The 20291-nt window shown below is 33.0% G+C and overlaps 1 protein-coding gene across 7 annotated transcripts in view; it reads right to left on the bottom strand.

Annotated features, from left to right (window-relative positions):
* Positions 1–20291, bottom strand: part of NFAT5 (nuclear factor of activated T cells 5) — a 98719-nt gene that overhangs the window by 6971 nt on the left and 71457 nt on the right. For all 7 annotated transcript variants that reach the window (XM_081031042.1, XM_081031041.1, XM_081031046.1 and 4 more), the window contains 5 exons: positions 16167–16301; positions 15999–16051; positions 9912–10044; positions 5976–6059; positions 63–211 (listed from right to left, as the gene is read on the bottom strand). In XM_081031042.1, coding sequence (XP_080887168.1) covers positions 63–211; positions 5976–6059; positions 9912–10044; positions 15999–16051; positions 16167–16301 — 554 coding nt within the window. The remainder of the gene's footprint in view (positions 1–62; positions 212–5975; positions 6060–9911; positions 10045–15998; positions 16052–16166; positions 16302–20291) is intronic.

Genomic DNA, 20291 nt, shown 5'->3' with positions numbered 1-20291 from the left:
CCCAAAATACAGCAATTTTTATATTTAGGTTAAGATGTGGGGCACTAGTCAATGCAGCTTACCTTAAAAATAGGGGAAGATCTTTTTTCTGCTGTTACTTCCATTGGAGTAACATCTTCACTCTTTATCATACTGCTTGATATGAGTGGAGTGATCAGAGCATTAGGAAGAATATTTACCTTATCTAAGTTACATCCAGTAGTTTTCATTGCTGTATACACACACAAAAACAGAAAGAAAAGTTTAAAATCATCAACTATTTTATTCTGTGTGTTGACTATACGTCATGATTTAAATGTCTGTTTTTCGATGCTATGATGGTAGCATGAGATACAAAACTGGTGTAACAAAATATGCCCTCCCTTTTTTGAAGTAGTGTTGGCTTGAGGACTCCTGGTATGACCCTGAGACAGTGGATTAAATATCAATAAGCTTAAGCAGTTCTATTATCATGCTATGCCCTCCAGGACCCTTCTCAGGTGCTTTGAATTACACTTCTCAACACAAACAGGATACATTATAGGATACAACTTAGAAATCTCCAGGTTAAAGCTACTCAGTTACAACTGTTAAACTCTCCTTTTAGCATATGGAAGCCTGGAAGCATAAAGTCAAAACTTTTTAAAGGCCATAAGATTATCTGAACACTTCTCTCAACAAACTCAAGCTTCTCATTAGAAAATGCCACAAGTAACCAAATAAATTTTACTTTCCTAAATTAATGTCTTAGAAAACTGAGAATTTATCCAACTGACACATGAACACATTTCTCTTCTAGACAGAACTTAAAATTTTTTTTCTTTTCAAAACAAATCTTTAAGGACTAATTTAGTTTAAATTAAATTTCCAAATCAAAACCAGTGTTTTTCACTTCCTTCCACTCCCATTTTCAGTGGTTAGAGATTTACACCAAGGAGAAGCAATATATAGCAGATAAGGTATGTTCTATTACTTCATTATATCTATTTTTCCCCCTTGATTCTTTTGCTTTCTTCTTTTTTGTGTATGTGAGTCTGCCACTGGCACTTAGTGGAATCTGTGGATATCATTGATGACAGTCTACTGAATTGAACACATACCCAAATTCTGATCTAAAAGTTTACCACTACTTTGAGACCCTGTGGAGAGAAATACAGACCTTCCAGAAGGCACAGCTGTTAAATTTCTTAATTTGATATCGAGAAGAAATCATGGCTACAAAGAGGAATTTTAAATGGTATGTGATATATGAGAACTGCTACCTTTGTAAATGTTTTGATTTAAAAATATTTGAAACTTTCTAGTCTTACTTCAACTTGTCTCACAACCAATTGACAGAAACATTTCTGGTGGAAATTGATTATATTGAGGGAGTGGAAAGTGCTCATTTAACTTTGGATATTCTATGCTTTAATCCTCTTGAGAAATGGATCATTTATTCATGAGTTCTCTGGACCTACTTTCACCTAGATTCTACCAGTACCAATATAATTCAACTCACAGTATAATTTTTACTGAGAGAAAACCAGATGATGCACAGGGAAAGCATTTAAAAATATTTGAGGCCCATATCACAGGACAATTTGAAAGACCATTAGTGTTGTCTTATGTTGATCCTGTAATGTTCAATTGCTAGTCTTGCTTTTGAGTTCTATTAGAATGTGAGCTCCATGAAGGCAGATTTTGTTGTTGCCTGATGCATAGTAGGTCATCAGTGAATTTTTATTGAATGAATGAATGACTCTACCTTTATCGTAGTCAATTTAGTTTGCTGTGGAGTGGTTAATCATACAGTGCAGTGTTGCATATTTTCATTAATAGTATTTCTGGTCTAAAAATTTTCAATATCTAAAGGCATGTTTATATTACAGTTCAATTAGAAACTGCATATCAATATTCACTGACAAATTAATGCATCACCTATAGTTACTGCTTAGTAGATCTATATATAATTTTCTCCAAAATTTATTTAGAGAAAAATTCTGAAAAATGAGGATAGAATAAGTTGAGCAAGAGTCTTTTATTCCTTCTAAGGAGACCACTGACAAATAGGTATGTCTACTGGCACAGATAAACAAGAAAAGGACATGTTGTCTAATGCCCATGCAAAGATACAAGTCTCTCTATGGCCATTGACAATTTAGTTTTTTGAGCCCTATTCTGGTTTACTTGCTATCCTAGACCTGCATGAAGCCCAGCTGGAATCCTGCTGGTGCTGCCTATAGGGGTAGAAGGTGCTTCCCGGGGCTGCCTGGTGTTGTTAGGTGGAGTGAGGGATGCTGGACCTGCAGGAGGGAAAGCGTTTCTCCTGGTATGTTCTCTGGTCTCCTGGTACTAATGGGCAGCTGGAGGGGCATGTGTGCTGCTGCCTGGTCTGGGCTGGAGGAGGATGGGTTGGTCCCCTGGTTTTTGCTGTTGCCATTCCTGCAGACAGACTGACCTGCTGCTGCTGGCATATGTGAGGCCCTCCTGAGTCCCACTGTTGGCAGATCGGGCCCACTGCTACTTGGCAGGTGTGGGTGGGGGATGGGTTACCCCCCAAAATCTGCTAGCGAGTCAACTGCTGTTACTACATATGAGTCATCCCACTTAGTCTCTGCAGGGCTTTCCCTTTCCTGTCTTTCTTGACAAAGAAAGCAGGCTTTTCATATTTATTTATTGATTTATTTTTTGCCTATCCCTGTTGCCAGTTCTGAGTTGCAGACCTCTCTGGTGTCCAAATCAGCTAAATAAGAGATAAAAAGAAAACCCAAGAAACTCACTTCATGCCATTCCCTAGCTAGTCCACTTTCTTCTCTATACACTTCAAGGTCCTTTTACGATTGTTGAATTATTTCCAAAGTAGATTTAGAAGGGAAAAACAGGGAAAAGCGAGTCTACACTACTTTGTCCCAGAACCCACAACTGTATCTTAATGGACCTGTAAACAATAATAATGGCTTGATAGATGTCACCCTATCTTTTCTTCCTACGTTTTCACTAGGTTTTTATTGAGCCCTTACAAAGTTCCAGGTACTGTTCTATGTTCTGAGGATTCAATGATGAATAAAACAGAGAAAGTCCTACTACCTGGAAATGTTCTACTTTTAGTGAAGGAGAAAAAAAATATAAACAAGTAAAATACAAACAACCTAGGGGTCAGGGGAGAACTTTTAAGCCAATTCAGAAAATCCAGACTATAAATAAGACAGACACATTTAACTATCCCAATGTCACTTTGAATTAGAATATTGGTATTGATATTTTATGCCAAACAACTTTTAAACAGTATTCTCTTCCATCCATATCAAATAACAACTTTTGAACTTTAGGATAATCTTTACTAAAAGTCTGTTGTCAGCAAGCAGCATTTAGGTCAGGTACAAATAAGTATGGTTAACATATGAATTAAGATTTATAAGGAAGGAGATAATGCAGTGACAAAATACAAGGTTTTAAGGGAAATATAAGTTGCAACCTCTGTCAGTTACTACTAGCTGTGTGACCCTGAGCAAATCATTTCACTTCTCTAAACTTTGGTTTAGAATCTCACCTGTAAAATGAGATTGAACTAGATTATCTCTATGGTTCCTCCACGCTCCTAAATATTTCCATAGTTGTAACCAGTTAGAGAAAAGTATACGCTCTCAATTATTTTTCACACTCATCCAAGTAACACTCCTTACAAAGGTGAAACTGAGAGAATGCACATCAATTATTTTATCCCTGGATCCTAAACCTGTGTCACAGTCTGAGCGATCTATCTGGTGTTTACACTCACATCTACCTAGAAAACTTTCTGGGAATATTCCCAAGAAAATGTTAACAATACTTTATCTTTCAGTTAATTTGTATTACTTTTGCATTAGGGATACACACCACACACACACACACACACACACACACACACACACACACACACCACACACACACTTGGGTAAAATTGAAAATGAATCATGATGTTTTGGCACTAGACTTAATATCTCACTGAGTAGTTGTGCAGCTACTCTCCTTAACTCTATCTGAGGAATTAGAAACTTACTTCAGAGAGAAAGCTTTCAATATCTGACAATATCATATTTGGGTATCAAGTTCTAAGTATTATTGTATTAGATTGGTGCAAAAGTAACTGCGGTTAAAAATTATTGCAAAAATCTCAATTACTTTTGCACCAACCTAATACTTGATGGCTATTTATAAGAATGTTATTTGGAGGATTATTGCTATAACACAAATTTAAAAGTCATTTATGTTGCTGTCTTCATCATTAAAGTATACCTAATTAAATCTCCCAGATGGTATCTTGGTATTATACTAAAGCTCTGACTTCAGGGAATCATAAAAATAAGCCATTTGTCAAGGAAAATCCCTGACTCTGAAAGCTATTTTTTTAATTGATCAGAAATCTCCAATTCATGATATTGTGTTTATAAAAACATGAAAATTTTAAATAAGACAGTTGAGTATTCAATTTAATAGCTTCTTAAAATTATTTTTATCATGATTTCAGTTGACAAAATTGTCAAAATAAGGAGGTCTGAATTTTGAAAAAATAATACGTGTTTGTTTCTTATCCATTTTTTAGCCTTGTAAGATTTTGGTCAAATGACTAAATAATTTTTTTATTAAAAATTAAACATAGTATTTAAAACCTTTCAACCTTCAATTCATAATCTTGTGTGAAAATTTTCACATTGGATTAGATTAGTGTTCTACTAGCTCCATACTCTGAAAGAAACATCAGGAATTTTTGTAGAAAAGCACTGATACTTCAAATGTTCATGAGTTTCTTTAATAATTAATTACAATATTATTTATGTAGTAAATATGGTTTGAATTATTTTTGCTTAGATGTGTTACTTTATACACTGAAGCTTAACCTATCCTTTTAAAAATTCTAGCTAATTGACCTTGGGCAAATTATTTAGCCCCTTTGGAATCTTGGTTTCCTCATCTCATTTCATATTCCTCATGAAATGAGAATAAGTTATCTACTTTATAGAGTTTGGAAATGAGAGAATGCCAGTAAACAGTGCGGCATATTGACTAGCACTGAATATATTATCGATGTACTTTAGCTATGGTTATCCATAGCACAGATTTGTTTCCTGTAGTTAAATCAGATAATCCTGGCAGTTTACTTACCAGTGCATAATTTCTCACTAATATACTCTGGTAGGTGTTTGTGGTCAGAAATGATGATGGCAAGTAATACTGAACACATTATATATGTGAATGCTAAATTTTACTACTGACAATAGAAAAAAAATCACTGTATTTAATAAAATGTATTAAGCATATTTTGCTCTTTATGAAGATAAGTATTTTCAATTTTTAAATTTAATTTGATTTAACTCACATGAATTTCATGGCAGAAAAATACAAGTAAAACCTAGATTATAGGAATAATTCAATGGCCATTAGGTAATGACACTTTCATACATAATGGCACAAAAGCATCATCGAGTATCATAACTATTAGAAATCTGCTAAGAAAAGAATCTACCACATTATAACATCTGAAGATATCTTCATTATCTCTTGGTATCAGCAGGGGAGTAAATAAAGGTATCAGAAGAAAGAACAATAACAAAAGAAACTAAAGCAACATTTTCAAATGCCTATAGTTCATATTCTGGTCTCTTCAGTCTCAATGTCAAGTAGCAATCAATCTTATTGGTAGCAAAGAGATTTACGAACTCTATTTTTAACATACATTATTGTACTTTATATACACTTTTGAGATGTTTAATATTGGGGAACGAAAAACAAAACAAAAATCTCCTCCATTCCAATATATGTTTTTAAACCGTTGTTTATATGGTGAACGAAGGAAAATACCAAGTTGGGAAACAAGTCTCTGCATTCAGTAGAGTTAAACAAAGATTTACTTTACAATATAGAAGATACCTCGTTAAGTGTTCCAAGCACATAAAAGAAAACAAAATAGTAAGGTTTGCTAGAGAAAATACACAGGATCACTTATTTATAATTTTTGAGAAGAATCAATTTGGTACCTTTCATGGCCTCTTCAAAAGAGCAAGGTCTTGCTGGACTAGATATTTCCTTCTTTACATTTACATTCAAAGCACCAGCTATTGCTATTAAAAAAAGAAAAGATTAATGTATTTATTTAAACTTATTCATCTTAACAGATGTGTATTTTAAAATTCATTAATTGGACTATTTTCTCACAAGGTACCATTAAATTATTTGTTTAGCAGAAATTCTAGGTTGAAATGAGTTTTTATAATCACTAGTCTATGCTCTAAAATTCACCAATCTCCAACTGGGCTGAAGCATATGCTCACTTATCAAAACAAACGAACAACAGAAAAAAACAACAGCAACTTTAAAAAAATCGTTCTTATAACAGTACACACATTGATATCTGATGAGTGATATAGGAGAGTGATGAGACTTTTTAAATTTATCAAATATACTGTGTAACACTAGCATGAAAAAATTCACCACTCACATAAATGATTTATTCAAAAATACAAATTCAGAAACATTAATTATTAATGTAGCTAATTTAGAAAAACTGATAAACATACAGAATCTATAGCATTATGGCTATGCTTTTTGTAAAATGTTGGGAGAAAGACTTTGTTATCATTAATGGAGAATTGCTGGACCATTATATCTAGTCATTATCAACTACATCTACTATGACCACTTTAAATTTAATGGGCCTAAGAACAGAGATCAGTTCTGAATGATAAAGTTAAATAAATTTCAAATAATAGGTTCTTTCTTAAAATGACTATATAATAATTTTATTTAAATAGATTTCTATTTTTCAATGTATTTATTTTATATTCCTTAACTTATTCAAAATGGGAATTGAGTTAGCCTATTGTCAATTCCTTACTCTTGACATGACAATGTAAAAGAATAGTTACAGACTACAGAGATAGTTAATTGTGAATAAAGAGATAAAATATATACACCTCCTAAGAATGAAGTTAAATAATTTATCTTAGCATGCTGCACAGGAGGTCCAACAAATGATACACAGGCAATTGAACAGAAAAGGAATCCACAGGCAATTTTTAAGTGTAACATTAATTCTAACAATCACAGATTTAAAAATAGAAACTAATCTTGAAAAAAAATTTAATTTCTAATTTTAAATCAAGTTTTAGTCATTTTATTTTAGAGCAACAAAAAATATGAGTATTATATCCCCCATTTCTTAATAAGACTCACCACTGCAGAGTCACTGCAAAAAATACCTAATGTGATTTCTTTCTGTGTGTTAATAGACCAAAGTGAAAAAAAAATCAAAGGTGCTTTAATGGTTAAGCAAAGCTTCAGTGACTAAGTGGCAATGAAACAAAGGTTTTATGACTCTGCAAAGTATTCAAGTGCCGGACAGCGCACATGCAATGTATTTTTGGCAGTATAGACCCAGAGGGCTTTAAAAGGGCTTATGACTTGCAGAGTTTGCAGACCCAGTTTATGTTCACGTGAGTCCTGCCCCGATTCTACTTTTAGACCATGTACCAAGTACCCAAGATCCCAAAATTTTCTGCACAACTATTCTAGACTATGTGTGCAGTCTTAGGCTTATAGGGTGGACAGAATTTGGAAGCACTGGCTGGGGCATCAAGGCCCTCCAGGTGTTGAAAGGAGCCAGGAGTAAGAAAAGGAGGTGGCTATATGGGGATCACCTTTCCTCATGTTGCCATATTCCAGCTTGAAACTCTAAGCAGTCTGAAAATCCTAAATTCAAGTCTGGTCTTCCAGGTAGTTATGAAGGTATCTCGGTCAAATTGGGAGGATAGAATATATTTTTAGTGGTTTGTTTGTTTTATATATAAATTTTAAGTATTTAGATAAATGGTGTAACAGTTGCCATTTCTACTCTGACTTACAAATATTAGGGTTGGCCTAGTTTTAGCTGTTACAATTGTACATCATTGAATATTTAAATGTTTAACCACAGTCCCCAGGTGAATCACAATAGCAATTAGTTTATTGTAATGAGAAAGTGCAAATTTTCTATAACCAAGGTTTCCTGAAACCATATTCTTTCTCATGTACACCTGAAAAGATGATCACATTCTATAAAATACAAAAAAGTGAAAACTATGATAAATTCTTTATAGCTATATCATAAAGGCAAAAACTGAACATTAGATCTTATTACAAAGTTTGCATGCAATGTATTTATTCAATTAAGAGTTTCTGAGAGCGATTGCTAAGGTATCTGTGATATACAAAATATGAGGGGGGAAGCTTGAAAGAATAAACATGTTAATAATTGCCTAAATGTGGCCAAACTTAGTTAATTAGTATAGGCTTTAAAGTAGAAGACTTAAAATCTGTTTTATTTGGCAATCTAACAAAGGGAAACTTCTAACAATCAGCACTTATTACTAAGAATTGAGGATTTTTTTTTTTTAAGAAATGAGGATTCTTAATGCTGAAGCTAAGCACTTTCAAAGTCCTGAAGTTCTTTACAACTAATCAATAAAAACAAATAACAACAAATCCTCAGTGTTTTCAGGATAGCAAAAAGTTTAAGGCTTTTCCCTGACATACACGTACACTTTCCTCTTCCCTTCCCACACAAATGATACAGAAGCTCATTAGAAAATAAGTTCTTTTGTATTAATTACACCGTCTTTCTCACAATTTTCCCACACAAGCAAAATCTTCCTCATGCAAAATATTAAACATCAATTATTTAATAACCAACAGTTACTAAAATGCTTTAACTACCATTAGTTTTAAATCAAACTTTCTTGGCTTTTTGAGGGGCCTTCCTAGAAAGGAAACAAAATATTTGGTCTTTGAGTATAATCTAATTTTCTCTTTCCTATTTTTATTGAAGCCAGTGTATTATTTCTAAACTTGGCCTTTTTCTGTCCGAAATTTCTACTTGTGATCTTCTATTCTGAAACAAATACTAAGAGAATTTAATCAGTGCTATACTGTCACAAGCTGGTAGAAAATAACCAATGTTGTGAAATTCAGACACGATTTTTTAAAAAAACGAAACATACATTAAGTGATAGAAAGTAATTTATCAATACCAGTTATAATTGTCATAGCTATTATTTCCATCACTTTTTTCACTTTGTACCTCACTGAATCCTGAACTATTTGGGAATAGCTTATAGACACAGAATCAATAAACTTACAGATATGGAAGAACTGTTAATTCTGAAGTATACCTGACACTAGAATGAACTGAACCAATGCTAAGCACGGCAGAAACCAAGCCTAGGTCAATGGAACATACGAAGTTTCCTTTTCTAAAATGTTCTCCCAACTTCTGCCAGGAAAAAGCTTCTCTTCTTCAGGCGCTAAATGAATGCAGGCAAACAACTCATAATATACTTTTTACCCAGAGACTTAAACTTGTAATATTTCAATTGCTCTTACTGCTCTGGTTTCTAAAGCATTTATTTAACCTAAATGCTTAAACTTACATTTAAAATATTTATCCACCAGCAGTCTTTGATAGATTTAACCACAGAAATTAGAAAATGTTACAGGCATATAACTCTGTGATTTTATCACATCACTCGAGCTTATCTCTCGTCTCTCCTAAAATGTATCCTATAAACCTGCCAAATTAAACTATTAGAAGTTTCCCAAAGTTGTCACTTTCACTAAGGGGTAGTGAAGTAAGAGGTACTCAATGAATGGTAATTCTTATTAAAGAGTAACCTGTATGATAACCCTAGAAAGTCTGACTTCAGAGCATTCCTAGCTTTTCTTTTATTATTAGAGCATAAGGCAAAAATGATTCCCTTAAACTTAAGAGAGCAAAAGCAGCATTTGGTGTCCATCTTAGGAAATAATTCCATCTCCAAAAAATACTAGTATCAATTCATCTTAGTATACAACTTTTGTTTTGTTCGGTTCATCTTCATACCCTTCCAAAGTCCTAGAAATTAATTATGCATTTTAATTTAGAATTTTTAATTTTGACATACCTGGGTCTGGAGTGTAAGTGAATGGCTGAACATCATGAGATCTTCCAGCATTGGTCACTACATATATTCCCACTGATACTGGCAAAGTTATATGCTGGTCATGATATGGGGGAACCTTCACAATAAGATGATTCTAATATGAAGAAAATTACAAGTCACAAAAGAAGCAATATTTAAATTGAAATTTTGAAATAAAAATTATAATTAAGTACATTTCATGTTAGCTATAATTTTAAAAGTCTGACTAGAAAAATAAATGTAATTTAAAGTTCAAGTTCACAGGCATCAGGACATTAATCTTAAAACTGCTTTTAAGGTAAAATCCAAATGTTTTACAATGGCTTACAAGGCTCCGGCCCTGTCAACTTTATTTCATTCCCATTCTCCCCAGCTTATTACACTCTAGCCAAACTGACCTTCTCAATCCATTCTTTTAACACACTAAAATCATTTTTACCTCAGAGCCTTTACAACTTACTGTTCTCTCTCACTGGAATATTCTTCCTTCACCTCTTCAAAGGGCTAGTTCCTTACCCATCTTCAGATCTTATTCAAATTATTACCTCCTTAGAGAAGCTTTCTCTGACCATCCTATTTAAAGTAGCACCCTCCCTGACCTGATCACATGATTTTGTTTATTTATAAAATATCAATTATCACCACCTGAAATTACTGTAATTATTTGCTTATGTTTTGTCTCTCTCCAACCTCAAGAATTTAAGTTCCACGAGAACTAGAATGTTTTGTTCTTCATTCTATCTCCACTTATACAAAATACAGGTAAATACATTTGTTGAATAAAAGAATAAATATTGAGAATAAAAATGTCCACCACGCACAATATCAGTCACCATATGTTTTGTACAACCTTAATTGAGATGTACTCGACAACGCAGTTCACTGCTTCCTAATCACTTTAATTCTCATTTAGGCAAATAAGGTTCAGTTTACCGAAACCCTAGGTCAGTCAGTTATTTTCTGTCAGAATAGTGGCAGAAGCCACCGTTCTTCCCTAGGACATTACAGTAATGGGAAGGAACATCAAAGGATAGTGATTACACTTCTGTACTGAGGCTATGATATGCAGGAGGCCAATGCTGACAGGTGAGGGAGAAGAGAGTCTGATGACATTTTTTATTTAGTTAAGACTATAGTTGGTTGATTCAGTTGAACAGAACATGTGACAAATAAGTCCGAGGTCAAGGTTTCAATTTCTGAATACTTAATTCATTTCTAAGCCATCTTAAAACACTCTCTGAAACAGTCACATTATAAATAAAAAATAGCTTCTGATTTATGACATTAACAGAATGTTAGCCATCCCCCCCACCCCCTCCCCCAAAATCACACTTTTAAGCTAAGTGGAAAAACACACATACATATGTGTATATCCACAGGGGGTAAAAATCTGAGAGCACATACTCAATTGCACATGAGGTTATCAAAAAATGTACCTGCACTAATCCAACTTCTAAGAAACAGAGTTTTAAAAACTTGTCTACCCTCATTTTCACTCTTTTGTTTAAACAAAGCAGTCCTACCTATAGTTTAAAAAGATGGTTGAATGGATGGACATGTGAAGTATCCTCCTAGTCTCCTAATAATTTGGCAAAATTATAATTGACATTATTCTTTTCAATAAAAACTTGTTTCTGATAATTAATGACAGAATTAGTATCTAAAAGTCACATTCATATTTAAGCAAATCTAATTTAAAATCTTTTAAAAACCAAATGATACTTTTTCTTATTAGTTTCAGGTGCACAAAACAATGTAATAGTTAGACATTTATCATTTATATCCCTCACACAGTGACAACCTCCGTCCCCTCATCCACTATCCCTCTGACATTGCACACAGCCGTTACATTTCCACTGTCTCTATTCCTAATGCTGTACTCTGCTTCTTGTAAATATATATAAAATTGTAGTTGACATTGATTATTGTTCAGCTTCAGGTGTACAGTGCAGTGATCAGGCACAAATGATATTATTTTGATATGAACTCTTTATACTTCCTTAGTCTGAATCTATAAATTCTATAAGTGCTTTGAATTAAAAACGAGGTAAATTGTGCATAGTGATAGAAAGTTGTTTTTAAATACTACTCTCACAAATTAAGAGCAGTTGACTACCACAAATTAAGAGCAGTTGACTACCACTGAGCTAGGAGTACAATACCGACAAAACATGCAAAGGGTTGGGAGGCCTTTGGAGCAGTACATTGTTCTCTGGGGTAAAAGGAGAAGAAAATTTGAATTTTAAATTCTTAGAAAAATCGTTTTTGATTCAAAATAACGATTTTCTTTGTCCCAGGAAATGCTCCTTTTCAGAACTTATAAGCAATGGTGCTAGATATTTTTCACTCTAAGAGATAATTTATCATTCCTAAAGAAAACCAGTTTTAAAACACCTAACTTCTAAACTCTTAAGCCTTTGTTTAGTCTAGTTGTTCACACAGATTCTGTGGATCTTTATGGCATTTCTTTCAAGACTTTCTTTCCATATTTATACTGAAATTCCACCTTCTTCAAAACTTCTCTATATATTTTTATACTCTAAAAAATTCAATAGAAAAAACCCAGAATACAAAGGTTGTGAAACAATAATCTATACAATTTTCTATTTTTGATACACTAATGCCTGTTTCACGTTTTGCAAAACAAGTTATTCTTAAATCCAATTGTATTCCTCTTCCTAGTTTCTAATGTTTTCAGCTTCTAGATCCTTTTTGAAATCACCTCCACATTTCAAACTGCTAAACTCTTTCAAAACTAACGTATTTTGTATATATAGTAAATATATACTTACATATAGATATCTTAAAATATATATTTAATAGGCAATTAAGATAAAGTCTTATAGAACTTTATCTCTGGTTGTAAAATGGGAGTAGATATAATGGCCATGTGCTTATCACATCTGGTATACATGAGAATGAAACATATTATGGCCTTGACTAGAAGGGGCAAATATTTAAACAAAGAAGTGTTTTCCTAGATTTCATTAATCTCAATTTTTACATAATAGAAAAAGTTTAATACCTAATGATTTGATTTTGGGCTTGCAAATGAATAGCTATCACAATTATTAATAATTTCAATTTGCAAAGTTATCTTTAAATGGTCTTTTCTACTATACCATCTTTGGGCATTTTTTAAGATTGTAGAGGCCCTTTCAATTTTTCTGCATAGGCCTGATATTTCTTTATTGACGACACAACAAGTTTCATTTCTTTTAACAGATTTTCTGATCACCCTTCCCTCTAAATGTTTAATTTTTGGGTTTTTTTCTTTCTTTCTTTCTTTAATATAATCTCTAGGATCAATTCTTTGTATCTCAGGTCTGATTCCACTCTAAAATATTTCCCAGAAAGCCCTTTAGGAGAAAAAAACCAGAAAATTCTCTCTGAAAAAGATAAAATTTTAAAACAAACAGAACCACAGAATGAATGAAAGATCACATTATAATTTAGTTTGTTTACTACTTGCTTGCAAAAACCCCAGGACCTCTAGATATAGCTACCAAATAAGGACATAATTCCTTTCCATTCCACCATGTCTTATTTTTATGGTAATTCTTCTAAGGAAGAAAGGAAGGCAGGGAGAGAGGCTCGAAGGAAAGGGAAAAAAGAATAAGAAAGGGGAAGGAAGAAGGAGCAGGAAACAATAAAGATTTCTTAATATTAAGTTCTTATGAAACAGCAAGATTATTTGTTGGGGCTATTTTATTATTATTTTGTATTATTTATAAGGCAAGTCTCTCAGTCTCTAGAACTAGTTTTCTTACCTCTAAAACTGCATCATAGGATAAAGTAAGGAAGAACAATGTAATAGAATATTACTAGCAAAGGAGTTTACATCAATCTATCCAACTCATCAAAAAAAAAGAAAGAAATGCAACATGTTCATGACACACAAAAATATTACAGGTGAGATCAGGTGCATTCAGGGTGGTATGGCCGTAGACTACACAAAAGTATTAAATGGATGAATTAAACTTCAGTCAGGCCCAGAACTATAGTCCTAGTTGAAATTAGGGTTTGAAATGTCCTCAAAAGGAAGAACAAGGGACCTCAGATCCCAGTCCTCTTTTTCTTTAATGTGAATAAAATGAACTAAGTTTTTCATGAGTATCTATTAAGTATTTAATATTATGAAGAACACAAAAGAGTCACAATAAATTGCCGTGACTCTAGGAGTCCTCCAGAGGAAGCCACTGTTGGTTCATGGGGAGTGGAAATGGTTTGAGCAACAAGTTATATAATTATAAAATGTCAGAGTTAGAAGGAACCTCAAATAATCTAGCAAAAGAGCTTATTTTACGGATTAGAAAACTAGGGCACAAAAGTAACTTGTCTTATTTAGAGGTAACAAATTATTAGTGACAAAGTAGGTACTAGAACTTGGTTAAGACCAGTCTGGCAGAGTGCCAATGATATATGTGACAAAGGAATGACTGTTGAGGTCCCACTATTGCTTTTGGACTTCATGTAGGAGAATAAGGCCAGAGGAAAACTTTCTACATAGCATGTGTCTAGTATATAGAAAGCTCCACTTTACATAATACTATGTAGTAAAGAATTAATTTCACCCAAAGTAAAGTCTAGCCATTGCCCTTGGCTACTAGGAGGTCCCTAGTAGATCTCTAGGCCCCATGTAATGCCCTATTTGACAGGAGTATTTTTATTTGTTTGATAGCTTTGGCCACTGGCAGTCTAATAATGAGATTTATGAAGGGGGCTTTGGAACATGTCATCTGACCTCTGGTGGAACTAGAGACTAAAGGTTAGCTGCATAGGCAGTATGTGATCAAACCTGAATAAAAACTCTGGACACCAATGGCTCAGGAGAGCTTCCGATTGGAAATACTCTGCATATTGTCAAATAGAGATGTGCTAAGAGGGAAAGGCATCCCTGAGGACGACAATTTCACCATCAGAACCCTTCCAGAGAGACTTTAATCTATGCATCTCTCCCTTCGGCTGGTTCTGATTTATGTCCTTTTGCTATAAGAAAACTAAAATAGTTAAACGTAGGACTTTCCTGAATTCTGTAAATTGTTCTAGCAAATATGAAGGGGGAGTGGGATCCCTTGAATTTGAAGCCAACTGTTCAAAAGTGAGAGTGGCCAGGAGGTCCCTGAACTTGTGCCTGGTATTTGAAATGAGGGCTGTCTTAGGAAGCACTATGCCCTTAGCTTTGAGTTCAGCAATATACTGATATAATATATTGGATACATGTTTTAAATTTTTATTAGGTTTTTCTAAAAACACAAAGGAATAAAAAATAAATTAAAAAAACACAAAGGAATTACAAACTTTTTTGATAAATTGGCTATTGATTCTCTAATTTTTACCTTTTCTATCTCTCTGCTTGCTTTCATGATCCCTTTTCTATTCCTACCAGCATTTTATGCTAAATTTTAGGCTTTGGGTATTTTACACATTAGTTTGTTCTTGCTTCTCTGTTCTCTATTATCTACACTTATACATACTACTATTGTGCATGTCTTCTATCCGATTTGCCCGTAAGTTTGTACAGGTACTTCTCTTCTGCTAGTTTTAACATCTATGAGTTTGGTCCTATTTGTTTTACACATTAATTCTTAAGTCAATTGTTTATTTTTGTTTCCAAGCTTTTTACTTGTTATATGAAAAACAACATATGGTGATGTCCTACAAATACACAGTCTTTAATATGAAGGTAACAAATTGTGCTTATAAATACAAAGAAGTAACTAACAAACAAAACACTGGCACATAGCAGGTACTCAATAGGTTTCTCTTTAATTAAATAGTAGGTTAAGATAATTCAAATCCCCAGAGCAAATAAATATTAGGAAAGAAATGCTTCATTTATTAACAATGATAATTTGCCACTGCTCCTAAACTTTTTAAAAGAGAATTGTAACTTTTAGTACCAGTGGAATAATTCTATTTCAGTTAAAGAAACTCAAGAAAGAAACTTTAAATTGTTTACATCAATCCCATGTAAAGAAGAAATTTAATCTGCTGACTCAGGAAAATTTCAGAATAAAATTGAATTTCTCAGAGAGTAAACAAACTATAAAAAGGCTTAAATTATACCTGATGAAATAATTCCATGTCGATTTCAGCTTCTGATTTCCAAGAGTTTTCATCTGATTGAAATAAAAACAGTGACTTACTGAATTTTTTTACTTTGTAGCTGTAACTATATCTTTATAACAAAGTGAAACATGCAACAATCTCTTTACCAGTATTATGCCTACTTACCAGAAACATTTTCTTGGAAAATCACTTTGGTTCCTTTCAGAAAGTTCTTGCCAATTAAAAATACTTCTTCCTCTCCTTTCACTGAGCAGCTATGCAAGCTTTTCTTTAATATTTCTGGCACTCCTGCTGGTTGAGCTGTGGGTATACATAAGCATTCCATAAAAAGAACGTCCAACACTTATTTCTTATCTAAAATCAATTACCCAGTTCTATAAGTTGTCTCTGAATTTGATTTCCTTTAGTCTACAACTTAACTTTTACCCTATCAGAGAAAAGAAAAAAACCCCAAAAAAGTCCGTATTAATTTTTAATAACTCTTGTAAGATTTTATAGGAATAGATTAATGTCTAAAACAAGGTTTTATTATGTCAGCTTTGCTTTCTGATTACATAAATTTAACGTTTTAAAATATGAACTTGATCATGTTTTTGCCTTAATAATACTTTTCAAAACTTTAATTGAAAAACATGCTTGTCCCACAATCCTAAGCTTAAAAATATCAGTTAAGTTATGCCATTACAAGACTTCTTGGGCAATGAAGGCCTCTGGTGGTATTGGGGCTTAAGAATGCAGACCAAGGACTCACACACAGGACCCACCCCAAAAGAACACCTGAACACAGACTGAATCCAATTCAGACTAATTCTTTCTACCAGGGGATCTCCCTGAAGTGGAATACCCTGAGGTTAAAAAATAAAATGCACTTGATTTTCAACTAGAAAGACTAACCACCACTAAAATTAACAAAGAGGTTGACAAGTACCGAAGAGCCAGATCTAATGAATAAGCTGTAATCACCCTACCAACTTCATGCTAGGATTTCCTTAAGAAAATTTAATAGGTATTGCTTAGCAAAACAGGTTCCTAGTCAAAGTAAATTAGGGAAATACTGGTTAAGCAAAGTTAGGTGAACAAAAAGATTTCTCTAGGCATTTTATATTTTGATGTACATTAAACATCCAAGAAATGGGTATAGTATAGTTTCCGCAATGTTTGACTCCAGAAACATTCTTTCTTATTGATACCTAATGACCAGTTTTCCACAAGAATACTTTCTAGGATATTAGTATATGCAAATAACTATTAATACATTTTAAAATACTCAAAGAAACCTATTCCCTTCAAGGTTAAGTACTTTGACACAGATTACACTATTTCTTGTTCTAATAAACAATAAATATAAAATATACACTGCAAAGGTAAACTTAAATATGGCTTATAACACATCAACTTCTAAATTAATGAGATATTCCACTAAACTTTAGAAGAAGGTTAAGTTTTTTCTCTTTAGACACTTAAATATTTAATAGTTAATTTTATCTTTACAAGAAAGTAATGAGGGACACTGTTTTCGTCCAAATATTCACTGACCCTCTTTCCCTAAGCCCTTCCTTGGGAAAAAGCTGTAATTCTCGCTCACTTGCATCAAGAGTAGCACATGTGACTTGCCCAGATGAAGAGTGGGAACTACAGTAATGTGCCAGTTCCTAGTAAAAGTTTTAAGAGCCTCACATGGTTCCATCTTCTCCTTTTTCCTCCACTACAAAAATGGTAATATCTCAGATAAGGACAGCTTCTTTAGCCTGGATCCCAGAGTGAAGAGAATGCACCTACTTCCAAACCGTGAGGGAGAAGTAAAATAGTCATTTTAAGCCACTGAAATTTTTTTGTTGTTGCTGTTTGTTACAACATCATCTATTCTCACTTATTGATACAAATATGTAAGTATTCTATTCTTCTTAAATATTTCAATGGCAAATATTTTCAGCAATGTGTGAAAATTTAAAAAATTGTGAATATATCAAATATGTGGTGATGGAAGGAGAACTGACTCTGGGTGGTGAACACACAATGGGATTTATAGATGATGTAATACAGAATTGTACACCTGAAATTATGTAATTTCATTAACAATTGTCACCCCAATAAATAAATTTTTAAAAAAAATTGTTAATATATATACACCGTCTAGAACCCACAGGGTTAATGTATGAACAGAATGGAAATAGTTAATGGTCATACAATGGCAATTATATATACCCTTTTTACATGGAAAAATTAACAACTAATTTATAATTTTTTGGAGTAACTTTGGAACTAAATATTTGCTTTTAAAGGATATTAAAAATATGGTAAATATTTTTATTAGAAAACAGTAAGAGGTACAAAATTATATGAATATATTGTATTAACAAAAATGGAAAGTCTATAACCTTTCCCCCCATTTTCAAATACTATGTGGAAATTCCACTTCACTGATGATTATCAAAACTTTTTTTCCTATCTCATTTTTTCCTTTTATGTATTAAAGGCATAAGATGGCCAAATAAGGCCTCTTTGAAGGTACAATGTGCATTTATCTTCTATATATTTGTATTTACATTACACAAAGAACTGTTTGTTACTGTTCAATATAATTTAACCTTACACTGTTGACTTTAAAAGGTTTTTCTTTTAAAAAAGTTTAATGGTTACCTAACAAGACAGACTTCATCCTAAAGAGAACTAAAATCAGGATTATTTAAGCATTAAATGTTTATCTCTAAGTAATCAGTAAGCTGACTCTTGAAAGTGATCACACTGCTTAAAAACTGTAACAAAAAAAGCCACCTTTCTTGTATTATAAAAACAATGCACTTTTTAGATGCTTGCAAATCGTGGTCTCAAAAACAAAGCTGAAAAAAATTAATGAATACTGAATACTGCAAAATAACAAAACAACCATTTCAATCTGTTAAAAGAATTAGTAAAGCTTTTTAATAATGCCTGTGAAGAGAAGGAAAGTTTACACAATGTTTTTTTACTAAAGTTGTGGGATAGACAGAAATAAGGGAAGTAGAAACTTACTAAATTCAGTCAGATTTAATACAATAAACATTATAAGATAAAATCTAACATATTATTGAAAAAAGCTATGATTTGCTGCATTAAGAAAAATTACAGGAAAGTGAATATTTAAAAAGTCTGAAAATTGATATGCTTAATTTGATATAACTAAATAATATAAATAATATATCAAAACAGGAAACATATATATCTTTATTGTCTGGTGAAATCTAAAGATGTCAAGGATGTAAAAGAGGATGATTCTTTCATCCCCTTAAAAACAAACAAAAAGACAGACAATGGATCTAGTGGCCATTGTTAAACCAAGAAGCAGGACTTTTTTCAAGGTCACAAGGCAAAACATGAATTCTGGCATTAGGCCTTCTTTCCATTGAGTGTCTCTAGATGGACTATCAAATATCTGTTTCCTCTCCTCCTTTCCACCTCTATCACCTTTTGGCCCCTCTTCCTTTTCTACCTCACTCTCATCTTCCTGTTTCTTTTTGCCTACCATTCCAATTTTAACCCTTCTTACTAACCTATTTCCATTTCACCTCTCCTTCTACTCCAACTGTTCAAATCTGCCATAAATTCTTTTTATTTTATTTATGGGCATAAATACAAATCAGAAACCTATAATGGAACATTCTTATTTTTAATTTTTTAAGCAAAAAGACTTTGGGGGTGCTTTGTCTCACTGTGTATCCTTTATCTATTTACTTTTCCTCTCCCCTTATACATCCCACTCCAAAGCCTAAATTCAAACTTCAGACTCCCTAAAGTGTTCAGGATAAAATTCAAATTCTTTAGCTCAACACACAGTCTCTTTAAGAAAGAGATCTTGCGTAGCTCTACTAGCCTCAAATCTTACCACTTCTTCATTAATAACATTTTGTTTCAATCACATCAAACTTTTTAATTCCTTTAAAAGATGCATACTCTTTCATGGAGTATATTTATACATTGTTCCCTCTACCCAGAATGACCTTCATCTAAAACCCATTCTGCTTGGTTTACTTCTGTTTTTAAGATACAACACAAATTTTACCATCTCCCAGCAGTCTGGATTAGATGCTCTTTTCTCTGAGTACGTTTCCACTGTATCCTACTCACGCATCTACTACAGCTTTTACATCATTTCATAATAGGGAGTTTATTTGTCTGTTTTTCCCGTAGTGGGCTAGATTTGTAAGTTCCTTACACTACCATGTCTTTATCTCCAGAGTTGGGCACATCGTAACTATCCACTAACTATGAAGCTTTCCCAAAACATTCCTAAGACCCACCTTTGGAGATTCT

The sequence above is a fragment of the Rhinolophus hipposideros genome (assembly GCF_964194185.1).
Source record: "Rhinolophus hipposideros genome assembly, chromosome: 21".
In the NCBI taxonomy this organism is placed as follows: Eukaryota; Metazoa; Chordata; class Mammalia; order Chiroptera; family Rhinolophidae; genus Rhinolophus; species Rhinolophus hipposideros.
This window is presented reverse-complemented; position numbering and strand designations above follow the sequence as displayed.